Below are 15,592 nucleotides of genomic sequence, written 5' to 3'. Positions count from 1 at the left end.
TTTGTACAAAGAGTAGCAAGGATAATTACTTTTCACATAAGCTTTCTAAATTGTCTTTGATGGAACTCTGCTCCACAAGGAATCTTAGACAAGACCTTTTAAAGCTGAGCCCATCCAGGGGTTTGTACCCTCAAATATCTGTGAGTTAGGTAAATTCCCTGTCTTCTTGTGGTCCCCAGATAATGTGGGGCTCCTGGGCCTGGTGAAAAGTGACATTCTTTACTCACCACAGGTTAGGAGCCATGTACTGGGACTGCATGGACAAGGTAAGAGGCCATTTTTTCAAAAGGGCTTTTATTGACACTGCAAGTCAAGCTTGATTCCTTAAAAGGAAGCACACCCTTGGAGTCAAAGAATTGGCGAAACAACCAGTTTCTCCAGCTGTGTTCTGTTGCAAAATAAAATGGATTCTTACTTGGCTAATGCAAGTAACTATATTTCCCTAAGTTAAGGATACTCACCAATAGTTTCCAAATTCTAGAGAAGCCAGACAGAAACAAATGTGCTATAAATTTTGTCCTTAGGAAGATAACTTACTCAATTGTTAAAAGCATAGATAGCGGCCGGGCACGGTGGCTCAAGCCTGTAATCCCAGCATTTTGGGAGGCCGAGACAGGTGGATCACGAGGTCAGGAGATCGAGACCATCCTGGCTAACATGGTGAAACCTCGTCTCTACTGAAAAATACAAAAAACTAGCTGGGCATGGTGGTGGGCACCTGTAGTCCCAGCCACTCGGGAGGCTGAGGCAGGAGAATGTCCTAAACCCGGGAGGCGGAGCTTGCAGTGAGCTGAGATCTGGCCACTGCACTCCAGCCTGGGCAACAGAGTGAGACTCCGTCTCAAAAAAGAAAAAATCATAGATAGCTTGAAAGTTTCCTTGACTCTGACAAACAAAAAACAAGGATCAACAATGCTGTAAGCAAAGTTAAAAAAATTCCCGGTTGGGCACGTTGGTTCACACCTGTAATCCCAGCACTTTGGGAGGCCTAGGTGGGCAGATCACAAGGTCAGGAGATTGAGACTATCCTGGCTAACATGGTATGGTGAAACCCCGTCTCTACTAAAAATACAAAAAATTAGCTGAGCATAGTGGCGGGTGCCTGTAGTCCCAGCTACTCAGAAGGCTGAGGCAGGAGAATGGCGTGAACCCCTGAGGTAGAGCTTGCAGTGAGCCTAGCTCGTACCACTGCACTCTAGCCTGGAAAGAGAGTGAGACTCCGTCTCGAAAAAGTAATTCCTTCAGTTTTTTTATTTCAGTCCATTCAGTTAACTTGTCCTGCTTGATATTCATGAACATTTTAGCTCTTCATGAGTCCTATACATTTTTCCTCTATTCAAGTGTCACTGTTTCCAGTGTTATCAGAAACTGGCATTTAAAAGCATCTGACAGAGTTCTATAGCTGATGATAATCCATCTTTTGAAGAGGATCAAGACAAGGCCATTGTCTGTGAATGACAAAATGACAAAATTACAAATAAAATTGACAAAGAAATTAGGTTATTAGTGGTTTACAATAACTTTAAATCATAATGTTAATTATGATTGATGACATATACTCAAACATTAGAATTTTAGAACTCCCATACAATTTTGGAACATACATTATAATTTACTAACATATAACCTGGAGAAGATTAAACGTTTTTATTTTGCCAATCCCACGTAACTAAACATGTCAGATGATCCTATTTACTTCTCTTTTGGATTCCCCATGGGCCCTCTGTAGCATCCAAAAGTTAGGGGTCAGAAAAGATAACCTTGAAACTCAAATTTGATTTTCGGAAGCTTGTTAAATATGTTAGATGTTTAACACACTTGATACTATGAAGTAGAATTCCAGATTATAATGTCATTTAATTAGCCAAAATGATGAGTCAGAAAATTTTAAAAAGGCAAAAAACCTTTTACTCATTAAGAGGGAAGAGTCAGCTTTCCAATCTGTTCCTATCTTAACTGCCTATTTTTTGGCAGTTTATTCTCAAGGTGAAAACAAAAATCTTTATTCTTTTCTATGACATGAAAATCTTATTCAAGGGAGAGAAAGCGAAATTTCACCCTTGCTTTAGTCTACAGTTAATATCAATCCCAACTTTTAAATGAAACCTTACAGATAATTCTCTCTGAGCTTAGCCAGTTTGACTGTGAGGTGATAATCTTGTAAATCGTTCATAGCCCTTTACAAATTTTGTTATCAGTGCCTTAAGAACACCTTGTTGTGTTTTTATTTAAATGCTCAAATTAGAGACAAACCAACAAATACTTTTTGAATTTAGTCAGTATGTTCATACAGAATTTATTTTACAAGATTAATTTTTACAAAACTAATTCAAAATAGACAAAGCCCATTTATCTAATTTATAATAATGCTTCCACTCTCCTACGTTAAGGAAAAATTTACTTTGCTATGCGTTTTTATATTTTTTACTGCTAACACATTTTATTTTTCTTACACACCTTTAGTGTAGATCTGTTTTCAGTAGCTTCAGTTACATGTTATAAGGGTAATTAATAGCAATTTTTAATAATTTTAATGTGAAACCTGGTAAGCTCTTCTTTTGTTGTTTTGGAGACAGAATTTCACTCTTGTTGCCAAGTCTATAGGGTGCAGCCTTGGCTCACTGCAAACTCTACCTCCCAGGTTCAAGCAGTTCTTCTGCCTCAGCCTCCAGAGAAGCTGGGATACAGGCAGTTGCCAACACACCTGGCTAACTTTTTGTATTTTTAGTAGAGACAGGGCTTCACCATGTTAGCCAGCTGGTCTCGCACTCCTGACCTCAGGTTAGCCGCCTGCCTCGGCCTCCCGAAGTGCTGAGATTACAGATGTGAGCCACCGTGCCCAGCTGGTTAAGCTATTTTGATTATGTAATACCAGGCACAGATAAAGTCTGAGTCTTTATGGCATAGTTAGGAGCATGGTTAATTATGTCCCCAGGCCTGACCAGATTGTGGAATGGGCAAATCAAACAGTTCACAAAAGCCAAAGAAGCAGTTTATAACCTTGCATTTAGCAAACCTAGAATCTGACCTGCATAATTTAGACTACATATTTACATTTTGAAGACAATGTATTTTACCAAAAACCTTTAAAACTGTTTTTCTCAGAGATGAAAGTTGTGAACTAAAAAGGCATTATAGCTTTTTTCCTTCAAAAAATATTTCATCTAAGCACATATTTTTCTTTAAGCCAATTAATTAGACCTCTTTTTTATATAAACATAACATACATAACACACAGATATATAACACTACACAAACAGAAGTTCCAGTAGTTGTAAGATTTTTAATTTGCTTATCTCCTAATTCGATTACCACTGGGTAGAGCCTGTCCAAAAACAGGGCTAGGAAAACATGCAGGTTTTAGGGACTAATGAACAGCTATAACTGGAGGCCAAAAGCAGATTTTGAGAGGGATCTATTCACTTTTAATTTCTGGGGTTCCATGAGAAAACAAAGTTTTGTTTGTTTTTTTCCTTCCCGAAATGGGGTCCATGTCACATTTTCTCTTTATTCCAAGCCAGCCTGGTGCTCTCTCAGAAGTTATCTCAGTGCCTAGCATGCATGCATTAAGAGTGGCACAATAAAATGAAGTAATTCAGATGACTTAAGAAGAAGAAAAAAAAAACTTTCTCCAGAAAAACAAGTTCCAAGAAGAGGGAAAAAAAACATAGATGCCTTTTAAATATACCTATAGCCTGGGCCAGGCATGGTGGTTCACACCTATAATCCCAGCAGTTTGGGAGGCTGAGGCAGGCAGACCACGAGGTCAAGAATATATAGCGTGGATATCCAGTTTTAATGAAGCTGACTTTTAACCATAGCATTATTTAAGAAAACAATTTAAAGCCCCTTCTGACTCAACTTTAGCTATGCCAAGTGGCCAGTGTTTTGGCTTTTGACCTTCATGGAAAGTAACCTCACAGGTGAAACCAACAAGCCTCAACTCAAAGTTATGACTTAATGATGAGTGTATGTGGTATTTTCAAAGAGATGGTAAGCAGTTTTTTACAAAATCTAGACTTTTTAAAGGTAGCTCAGAGATAGGAAGATTTAAGAAAGAAGCTCCAGCACTTTGGGAGGCCGGGACAGGTGGATCACGAGGCCAGGAGATAGAGACGATCCTGGCTAATACAGTGAAACTCCTTCTCTACCAAAAATACAAAAAAACTAGCCAGGCGTGGTGGTGGGCGCCTGTAGTCCCAGCTACACGGGAGGCTAAGGCAGGAGAATGGCATGAACCTGGGAGGTGGAGCTTGCAGTGAGTGGAGATCGTGCCACTGCACTCCAGTCTGGGCGACAGAGCGAGACTCCGTCTCAAAAAAAAAAAAAAAAAAAGGAAGCTAGAAGTCGTTCATGGAAGGGAAGAGAATCACCAAATGGTAAAATTCACACACTAACCAGAAAGTACATATTGCCTACACCAATATTGAACCAGGGCTGCTATTGTAAAATGGGAGAGACCCAAAGAAATTACTGCCACATGCTTACAAGGTCAAGCTCCCAGGGGCTTACAACAAGGGCGACCTGCAGCAAAATTTGTTACTGACCAGTTTGATAGCCTGGCTTGAACAGTGGACTTACTGGGTCATAGGCCGTGCTCTATCCTAAGGTACTCTCACGGCAGAACCATATAGAAAGACACATGAAGCATATCAGATTGGCTAAAAATTAAGACTAGCCTCATAAATCCTTTTTTCTATTAATCAAAATTTTAGAGAGGATTTAAATAGTGATTTTTATAATTCATTCTGCCAGGTTACACAGGGAGAGTGAGGCCAGAAGTTTGGTAAGAAAAATGTTTTTTGTTGTTCTGTCAGGCTTTTGATGTCCCTTCCCCCAATTTGTGAAGCCCTATCTATCCTGGAGTCTTGGGGAAGGGAAGTAGACAATGATACTGTAAAAGTTGTCCCTCCTCAAGATACTTACTCAGATTTGTGCTTTCTGCCCAGTTTTTGTTTTGTTTGAGACAGAATTTCTATGTCACCCAGGCTGGAGTACAGTGGCACAATCTCTGCTCACTGCAACCCCCCACCTCCCGGGTTCAAATGATTCTCCTGCCTTAGCCTCCCGAGTAGCCAGGACTACAGGCATGTGTGCCACCATGCCCAACTAATTTTTTGTATTTTTAGTAGAGATAGGGTTTCAGCGTGTTAGCCAGGGTGGTCTTGAATTTCTGACCTCGTGATCGCCTTACTCGGCCTCCCAAAATGCTGAGATTACAGGCCTGAGCCACTGTGCCCAGCCTTCCTTGTTTATTTTTAAGCAAAACCGTTTGAGGTTTGGGGAAAATTGACTTTTCCCAATCTGGGGGATGAATCCGTAGGGATTCTGTGGTATGGGGACACAATTATTCATCTGCAAAGAGAACAGAAGAGGAAAAAGGAAAAAGAAGGTTTATTTTATTTTATTTTTTTCAAAGGAGTCCCAGTGATTCAGGATGTATCCAAGATAGGTGCAGACTGAAGGTGGCTGGTTACTTACCTGGAAGGAGGGGAAAAAGGCATCCCTTAGTTCCTGTGTCTTTCCAGTGGATACCTGGGGTACACGAGGGAGAGAAAGAAAAGGTGTCCCCTTTATTTCTTCCGTCTTTATGTCCCTGAGTCCCAGTGACTCAGCAGGGTCCTTTCACCCATGTGTAACAGGAATTATCCGCATTCACCTATCCCTTGCCTAATTTTTCTGCTGTCTGTAATGTCATCTATGCCATGGATGCTAGCATGACCTCTATCCGTAAAATGGGCGGTGGAGTGGAGATTCCAGTTGACAGGAATTAGTCCACCTGTACTGTGCCGTTTGACTGTGTGTTGTCTGCCGCTGGATCCCTCAGATCCATTTTCATTTCTAGAGCTTCATCCTGAAGCTTGGAGTTCAGTTTGGGACAAGGAACCGCCTCAGGAAGGTGCATGGTTTCATTAAGTCCCAGGTGGCCCTCACCAGACTGCAGCTAGCAGCTGTCAGGGCTACTTCGCTGTCTTCTTATAAGCTGAAAACTCAGGTATAGCTGTGCAAATGGGTTTGTACTCAGACAATGGAGAGAAAGGGAGAATTGGGGATCTGACCTAGTAAGATGCCTTCCGAAAGAAAACAAGACCTCTTGCATAGAAAAGCTCCCTGTATTTGCATGGCAGTGTGAACTCCTGATGTGGCAGAGAAAAAAGAAAAAAAAAAACGGCTTACATGCAGGGCAGGGAAGGTGCTTGAGGTTGAAAAAGCTTCTATGCAAATGGATTCCTAGAGCAGGGAGAGACTCCTAACCTCTCTTTCCTCTTTTCCTCTAGGAACAGGCAGAAATTGCATTGTTCTGAATTGCCTATCTGATGGCTGGTCCAAATGCTCTTTCCACTGAGTAATATTTCTGTAGTTTGCAACAACACTTGTAACATTGTAAAAGAGCTAGGTACCATAACAGCCGCGGAAAAACAGGAAGACAAATTGCCGTAGGAAAAACGGGATTGGAATGAGGCCAACATTCGCTAACCCCAAGAGTGATGAGGGAGGGTCCTCTCCAGCATCCTATACTCTGTAGTTGCCTGCGCCATTGTTCTTAACTAGCGCACTGGAGGTTTGGCGCTTCATCTGCCTTCAGAAAAATGTTACTGGACAGGAAGTCTCAGAAAAAAGTGAAATTTAGGTCCATATTTACTCACCCTTCAGGTATCCTGAGTGAGCCCCTAAAATGATAGAGGATTTTTCTTCTCAGTCACTTCATAAGCTGGTGACCCCTGGCTGGGGATGCCCTGCCTGGGCCTTGCGTGGCCATGCTGGCATGCTCCAGCTCACGTGTGTTATAGCTTGTACCCCTTTTTGATGGTTCTAAAACTCTTGTCCCACACCCAGAAAGAATAAGGATGTGCTAACAAAGAGTGGGCAGGGTAGGAAGTTTTATTGAGTGTTGAAACAGTCAAGCAAACCTGAAAAAGGACAAGGCGTTTGTCCCCCTACCCAAAGGCAGGAAGGTCCCCCAATATGCTTGAGTCAGGCTTTTTTTATGGGCTTAGAATGGGGGAGGGGCAAGCCATAGATAGTATTGGAAAAGTCAACATTCAATTGTTTAAAATATATTATTCAGAAAGAATCATGAATGAATGAAAGGGCAGGCAAAAAGGAACAGAAGTTCTCATTGTGGGTGGTAAGTTTCATACAGGATCAGCAGTCAGGTCTTTCAGCCCTATGGCCTGTTTTTGGCTTTCAGGTGGGGTTTCACCAGGGACTTGAACCCGCCCTCCCGCCCCCCTCGGTCTGGGCATTTGACTGGCTCCTGTAGCTATCAGACTTTGTTGAATAATTGAAATTTGTTTATTTCTCCATGTTTGTGCATGTGGTAATTCCATTATAAAACCTAATGAAACAATGTTTTTATACATGGTGTGGAAAGACTTCTTTGGGCTGTTTCCTCAGAGGTGAAACTGACCCTTGTGTATAAGCAGCATTTCTGACTGAGAGAGTGTAGTGATTAACAGAGTTGTCAAGTTAGGTAAGAAACTTGGATTTATTATTGTAACTTTTCCACCAGTTAGTGAGCAGATTGTTTAACCTCATTGAAATTGTAAAGTGATAGAACTGAACTTAGTCGTTATTGGGCAGCTTATGAATTGTATTCATTTACTCATGATGTAAAAATGACTGGTCTCCACTTTTAAGGCTCTAGTTCTAGTGGCCAAATAGGTACTTATTTATACAGTTTGATAACTGCTGTATTGAAATACATGTGTGAAATGTAGAAGAGGTGAAGAAAATCATAGTTTGAGGTAGAATACTATTTGCTAGTCTTAAAAACTCTGGTATTTTGGTGATTCTATGAATTAGGTCAGATACTGCCACTGAAAGGAAACAGTTTAAAGGATGTATATGGTACTATCAATAGAATGAGGAAGACACACCAGATATTTAGGAGGGAATTGGGGACATGAAACTAAAAGATGGTTTTTTTTTTTTTTGAGACGGAGTCTCGCTGTGTCTCCCAGGCTGGAGTGCAGTGGCTGATCTCGGCTCACTGCAAGCTCCGCCTCCCGGGTTCACGCCATTCTCCCGCCTCAGCCTCCCAAGTAGCTGAGACTACAGGCGCCCGCCACCACGCCCGGCTAGTTTTTTGTATTTTTAGTAGAGACGGGGTTTCACCATGTTAGCCAGGATAGTCTCGATCTCCTGACCTCGTGATCCACCCGCCTCGGCCTCCCAACGTGCTGGGATTACAGGCTTGAGCCACCGCGCCCGGCCTTAAAAGATGGTTTGAATGAGACGGATCATAAATGATTTCAAGTACCAGATTAAGGCACTGAGATTTTACTTTTAAGCACTGAAGTGGGACTTTTTCCTTTTAAAAGAAAGGATTCATGATAAAAATCTGCTTTTTGATTTGCAGAGAGCTTGGAGATAATTCTGGTGGCTGTGTGGAGGATGTATTGGAGGTGAGTCTGCTAGCTGAAAAATTAAAACAATAATATTAGCAGTTTGGGTAAGAGATGTTTACAGAAATGTTTTGTGGAATAAAATTGAAGAGTGAGAGACCTGTAAGGCTACAGTGGTCTGATAGAGGGGCTGCTAATATGATTTTTTCTTTTTTGTCACTGAGTTAATTACTAAGCTGAGGCAGGATATTTGTCTTTTGTCTTTTCCTTCATAAGAAAATCACTCACAGTTTAACAGTTTAAAACAAAAACATATGTTTTAGTTTTTGTGGGTAGCAGTTATTTATCTGAAGGCTGGTGTATCCACTTTCACAATGACTTACTCACATGATTGCTGACAGAAGGGCTGATTTCATTGCTAGCAGTTGGCAAGAAGTATTTCCTTGCTGTAAGGACATACCTGTAAGCCTGCTTCAGTGTTTGGGGCAAGCCGTGGCTGTCATGCTAAGGGTACCTGTGTTAAGGTCTGGGGAATTATCTATTGTAGCCTGCATGGAAAAAATATTATGAGAAATTTCTGTTGTTCTAATTTGAACAGTAGAAGTATGTAGTACTTGAGGTTCCTTGAGAGTATATTCAATATGGAATTTACTGTCTGCAAAAAAATATTGTGGAGATCGTGTCGAATCTGTAAATCGCTTTGGGTAGTACTGATAACAGTAGTAAGTCTTGTAACACCTGGACATTAGAGGTCTTTCCCTGTATTTCTGTCTTTATTTTTTCTTAGGCTTGCTGACTTCAAGAGTGAAGCTGTGGACCCTCGTGGTGAGTGTTATAGCTCTTAAAGATGGTTTCTGGAGTTTGTTCCTTCAGATGTTCAGGTGTGTCCAGAGTTTCTTCCTTCCGGTGGGTTCCTGGTCTTGCTGACTTCAGGAGTTAAGCTGCAGGCCTTTGCAGTGAGTGTTACAGCTCTTAAAGGTGGTGTGTCCAGAGTTATTTATTCCTTCCATTGGGTTCGTGGTCTCAGTTACTTCAGGAATGAAGCCACAGACTCTCACGGTGTTACAGCTCATAAAAGTAGTGTGAACCCAAAGAGTGAGCAGCAGCAAGATTTATTGTGAAGAGTGAAACAGCAAAGCTTCTACAGTGTGGAAGGGGACCCGAGTGGGTTGCTGCTGCTGGCTGAGGGTGGCCAGCTTTTATTCCCTTCTTTGTCCCCACCCACATCCTGCTGATTGGTCCATTTTACAGAGTGCTGATTGGTGCATTTACAATCCTTTAGCTCAATACAGAGCGCATATGGGTGCATTTTTGCAGAGTGCTGATTGGTGTGTTTACGATCCTCTAGCTAGACACAGAGCACTCATTGGTGTGTTTTTACAGAGCGCTGATTGGTACATTTACAATCTTTTAGCTAGACACAGAGTGCTGATTGGTGCGTTTACAATCCTCTAGCTAGACAGAAAAGTTCTCCAAGTCCCCGTTCAACCCAGGAAGTCCAGCTGGCTTCACCTTTCAAGGTCAGGAGATGGAGACCATCTTGGCTATGTCACCCTTTTTTATGTTGTGTTTTGTTGAATGGTAATACAAGGTTGTTGAATTTAGTTATTTTTTTCTACATCAAGATAAAGGTCATGCGGTTTTTCTCCTTTTTTTGGTGACAAGGTATATTACATTGATTGGTATTGATGTATTAAACTAACTTTGCATTGCAAAAATAAATCCCATTTGTTTATAATTTTTTCACAATACTGCTGAATTTGGTTTGCTAGTATTCTGTTAAAGATTTTTGCATCTATATTTATCAGGAATGTTGGTCTCTAGTTTCTTTTTAGTGGAAAAGAAAGCACAGATTTTAGTCTAAGAGGACCTGCATTAGCTTTATTCCAAAGTCAATTTAGGAGTGTTTTCTTTATTTTTCAGGAAGACTTTTGGGATTGGTGATAACGTATTCTTTAGGTCTTTGTGTAATTCTTCAGTGAAGTCATGTGATCACAGACTTCTTGGTTGGAAAGTTTTTAAATTATGATTCAGCCTCCTTACCTAGTTATAAATCTGTTCAGATTTTCTAATCCTTCATTACCTAGTGTTGGTAGATTGTGTGTTTTTAGCAACTTACGTTCATTTTTTCTAGCTTATGTAATTTAGTGACATATAGTTGTTCAAAGTATTTTCTTAAACTCCTTTTTTTTCTGTTTGCATTGGTTGTATGTCCTTTCATTCTTGTTTTTAGTTATTTGAGGTTTTATTTTTTTCTTCTTTATGTAAGTAGTGGTGTCAGTTGTGTTGATCTTTCAAACAGCCTCCTTTTGGTTTGGTTGATTTTTTTTTTTCTTTTTTTTCTATTCTGTATTTTATTTATCTCTGCTATGATCTTTCTTCAGTTAGCTTCAGGTTTAGTTCTTTTTCTCCTTCTTTAAGATTATAGTTAGGTTGTTAATTTCAGATTTAATGCCAGCATTTACAGGTATTAAAGTTATAAACTTTAAAACTATAAACTTTCCTCTAGCATTGCTTTTGCTGTGTCCCATCAGTTTTGGTATGTTTTCTCGTTAATTTTTCTCGAGATATTTTCTATTTGTCATTGTAATTTTTCTGACCCATTGGTTCAGAACGTTTTTTAAAATTTTCACGTATTTGTGGATTTCCAGTTTTCTTTCTGCTGTTGATTCTATTTTCATTCCATTGTTTTCTGAAAAGATACCTCCTGTGGGTTTCTGTTATTTTAATCTTATTAATACTTGCTTTGATATGAGATTTGTCTTGGGGAATGTGCTGTATACACTTGAAAAGAATGTGTATCCTGCTGTTTTTGGGTTAGTGTTCAGCATGTGTCTAATTGTTTTATTGTTCAAATCCTCTATTTCCTTGTTTAATTTTTTTTTCTTTGGTCTGGTTTGGGTAGACAGTGAGTTAGCTAAATTTCGTACTGTTATTGTGTTACTATCTATTTTTTCCTTTAATTCTATCCATATTGCTTTATATATTTTAGAGCTCTGCTTTTTGTTGCATATTTACAATTTTTTATCTTCCTAATGAATTACCTTTGTATGATTGTGTTTTTCCCTGTCTCTTGTGGAATTTTTTTATTTAGTCTATTTTGTGTGATACTATTATAACAAACTCTGCTCTCATGTGGTTATTATATGCATGAAATATCCTCCTCCATTTTTTTCACTTTGAAGCTATGGTTATTCTTTGATCTCATAGTCTATTGTAGGACCTTGTGAGTCTCTTACAGGGAAGGATAAGGTTGAACTTGCTTTTTTAACCTTACAGCTCATCTATGTGTTTGATTGGAGAATCCATTTACATTTAAAGTAGTTACTGAAAGAAAAGTATCTATATTGTCAGTTAGTTACCATTATCCTGTATTTCTTGTGGCTTTTGGCTTATTTTCTCTTTTACTGCCTTTTGTGTTTTGTTTATTTTTTGGTAGTGATATGTGGTTTGATTCTCTTAATTTTCATTGGTATATATTCTGCAGATATTTTGTTTCTGGTTATAACTGCAATAGGATCTTGTGATCTGTAGAGAGTTACATAGTAAATTGATGTAACTTCATCTTTCTCCTCCCTAAAAAAAAAAAAAAAAAAAAAAAAAAGCACTCCACAGAAAGCTTGCCTGTACTTTTAGGGCAATTGGTTATCATTTCTAAATCATGAAACCATCCTGACTCAAAGCAGCTTGGATACAAGGCAATCGATGAGGAAAAGGAAAGACATTGCCACTTTTTCAAGAATTTTCTAGAAGAGGAAGTTCAGATTTTGGTGACTTTCAGTAGGGAAGCCTTGAACATATTTTATAGGCTATGAAAAGTGAATCCAGGAAGAAATTGAGAAAATAGAAGATTAGAGCAAGTTTTTTTCATATGTGGGGCATATATGTGGCATCAGAAGCCCAGGTAAGGGACAAAAGGAACAGACATGAGCAAGTTTGGAGTAGTATAGAGTGAAGTGGCTGGTTTCTTTCTTAGTTGCAGGAAAAACTTAGTTAAGTAGTTTTTATTAGCAGCAGAACTAAAATAGAAAACGGTAGGGAGTTTTTTTAGTTTGTTTTAAAGCGTGTTTCATATAAAACATTTTGAGTGAGAATTTTTATGTAGCAAAAAACAATGAAAGAGAAGACTATATGATAAGATGACCATATAGAGGTAGATTTTTGTGTATGTATATACTTCACGTTTGGTTTTTGTCCATTTTCTTTTCAATCCTACCCTTATGGAATAATATTAATTTGTAACTTGGTTTTTGATTTTATTTATTAAAGAACAATATATGTCTGACTTAAGTGTTTAGTTACCAGTCTTTAGTTTTTTTTGACGAGTGTTATCAGGAAAAACAGAATAGTATTGCACTGTTATAATTTGTTTTGTCTTGATTATTAATGAGATTGAAAGGGCGTATGTGTAGTGGTTTAATCATGGCAGACTTCCTGTGTTAGAATCCTTTTTTCCACTATGTACTGATGTGAGCAATTAACTTTTTTTTTTTTTTTTTTTTTTTTTTTGAGACAGAATTTTGCTCTTGTTGCCCAGGCTGGAATGCAATGGTGCAATCTCGGCTCACCGCAACCTCTGCCTCCTGGGTTCAAGCAATTCTCCTTCCTCAGCCTCCCGAATAGCTGGATTACAGGCATGCGCCACTATTCCCATCTAATTTTGTATTTTTAGTAGAGACAGAGTATCTCCTTGTTGGTCAGGCTGGTCATGAACTCCCCACCTTTGGTGATCCACCCGCCTCAGCCTCCCAAAGTGCTGGGGTTACAGGCGTCAGCCACTAGGCCTGGCCCAGCAATTTGCTTTTTTTACTCTCTGTTTATGTTTACCTGTGAAGGATTTGTTCTACTAAATGGATTTGTTGAGTGAAATTAAGTGTTTCACATAGTGCGTGACTTCTGAAAAGTGCTGTTAAATTTGTTATACACATATTTATTTGTTTATTTATTTTTATTTATTTATTTTTTGAGACGGAGTCTCGCTCTGTCGCCCAGGCTGGAGTGCAGTGGCCGGATCTCAGCTCACTGCAAGCTCCGCCTCCCGGGTTTACGCCATTCTCCTGCCTCAGCCTCCCGAGTAGCTGGGACTACAGGCGCCCGCCACCTTGCCCGGCTAGTTTTTTGTCTTTTTTAGTGGAGACGGGGTTTCACCATGTTAGCCCATGTTGGGATGGTCTCGATCTCCTGACCTCGTGATCCGCCCGTCTCGGCCTCCCAAAGTGCTGGAATTACAGGCTTGAGCCACCGCGCCCGGCCTATTTGATTTGTTTTACTTTAATGTTTTATATACTGTGTCTTACTCTTCTCTCTCTCTCTTTCTCTCTTTCTCTCTCTCTCTCTCTCTCCTTCCTTCCTTTTCCTTCCTCCCTCCCTCCCTCCCTCCCTTCCTTTTTTTGGCAATGTGTTTTGGACCCATAGATATCACTGATTATTCTTTTCTACCTTGCTTTGATTTCTAGTTTTAGTTTTTTGTTTTTGTTTTTTTTGATACTGAGTCTTACTCTGTTGCCCAGGCTAGAGTGCATTGGCACGATCTCAGCTCACTGCAAGCTCCATCTCCCGAGTTCACGCCATTCTCCAGCCTCAGCCTCCCGAGTAGCTGGGACTACAGGTGCCCACCACCATGCCCAGCTAATTTTTGGTATTTTTAGTAGAGACGGGTTTTACTTCGTTAGCCAGGGTGGTCTCGATCTCCTGACCTTGTGATCCACCCGCCTGGCTTCCCAAAGTGCTGGAATTACAGGCGTGAGCCACTGCACCCTGCCTCAAGTTTTAATTTTTATGGAAACAAACCTAGTTCTCAGTCAGTGACACAACAGATTAAGCTTGGAGATTTTGAAGAAGTACAAATTATTAGGTCTCAGATGTTTTGCTGTGTTTGGTCTACGCTGGAACTCGGGCATTAGGAATCCTCTAGAAGTACTTCAGGAAATGCTAGTTTGCAGTTTAGGATGAAAACCACTGGACTAATGAATATGGAATGTAAAGGATTTGGTGGCATTTTCCCATACTCCTATCAGGTTGCAGTGGACCGTCACCATTCAATTTCTGTGTCCTGTAGTCCTGTTAAGATTCTTTGAATATACTGTTGTTTCTCCTAAAGGACTATTGAAAAAGACTTGTCAAAAGTGGAAACCTGAGGTCACTTGACAGATTTGATGGTTTTGGAGAGAACTATGGTATAGTTTAAACCCGTCCAAAGAAAAATTACCCCGAAGTTTTAAATTTTATATTTAAATCACTTAAAAATTATCTTAAAAACCATTGATAATGCTCTCTGTTGACTGTGCATTGCCTTGAATTCTTTGTAAAAATGTAATACTAGTTTCCTTGTGTTTAGGTATTAAATTTTCACAGTATATATAAGGCAGCAATTGATAGGCCTTTCACAGATTCTTCTGTAAGTTAAAAATGACAACCAAGAACCTTACTTATTTTTCTGGAATGTTATATTATTTATTGTATGTTTCCTGGCATTACTGCTTGTACAATAGTATCAATTTCTTAAGGGGAGTAAAACTGTTAATACAAATTTAACTTTTAATTTCTCTTACTTTTATAATCCTCTGTTATTGACTGTGAAGACTGGTGATGTTACTATACATATTAAAATTGTAATTATTTCTTATTCATCTTTTTTTTTGGAGACGGAGTTTTGTTCTTGTTGCCCAGGCAGGCTGGAGTGCAAAGGTGCGATCTTGGCTCACTGCCACCTCTGCCTCCCAGGTACAAGCTATTCTCCTGTCTCAGCCTCCCAAGTAGCTCAGATTACTGGCATGTGTCACTACGCCCAGCTGTATTTTTTTTGTACTTAGCAGAGATGGGGTTTCACCATGTTAGTCAGGCTGGTCGCAAACTCCTGAACTCAGGTGATCCACCTGCCTTGGCCTCTCAAAGTGCTGGGATTACAGGCATGTGCCACCGTGCCCCGACTCTTACTTGTCTTTTTAATGTGTAGGCCAGTGGTACCTTTTTCCTTTTAGGTTATGAAATGTTCTCTGCAAGATGTTTAGTGCTTGAATTGGAGATTTTTAAGACTGACATATGCTGGTACTTCATCTTCTATAAGTGGTCTATAATTTCTTCCCTTAGGACAACTACATAAAGAGACAAAATAGCAAAGATCTTTCTGTGTCAAGTATGACAGCCATCACTCATGGCTCTCCAGTGGGAGGGAATGACAGCCAGGGCCAGGTTCCTGATGGACAGTCTCAGCATCTCTTCCAACAGAACCAGGTAGGAGGAGT

The 15,592-nt window shown here is 39.8% G+C and overlaps 1 protein-coding gene across 8 annotated transcripts in view; it reads left to right on the top strand.

Annotated features, from left to right (window-relative positions):
* USP9Y (ubiquitin specific peptidase 9 Y-linked) overlaps positions 1-15,592 on the top strand; it is a 211,175-nt gene that overhangs the window by 30,422 nt on the left and 165,161 nt on the right. For 7 of the 8 annotated variants that reach the window (XM_050777798.1, XM_050777799.1, XM_050777801.1 and 4 more), the window contains 2 exons: positions 8,363-8,408; positions 15,438-15,581. In XM_050777798.1, the coding sequence (XP_050633755.1) occupies positions 15,486-15,581 (96 nt within the window). In that variant the 5' untranslated portion in view covers positions 8,363-8,408; positions 15,438-15,485. The remainder of the gene's footprint in view (positions 1-8,362; positions 8,409-15,437; positions 15,582-15,592) is intronic. The other variant, XM_050777802.1, reaches the window with a different exon arrangement.

The sequence above is a fragment of the Macaca thibetana genome, chromosome Y, assembly GCF_024542745.1.
Source record: "Macaca thibetana thibetana isolate TM-01 chromosome Y, ASM2454274v1, whole genome shotgun sequence".
Classification (NCBI taxonomy): Eukaryota; Metazoa; Chordata; class Mammalia; order Primates; family Cercopithecidae; genus Macaca; species Macaca thibetana.
The sequence above is the reverse complement of the archived record's forward strand: the minus strand, read 5'-3'. Positions and strand labels throughout refer to the sequence as shown.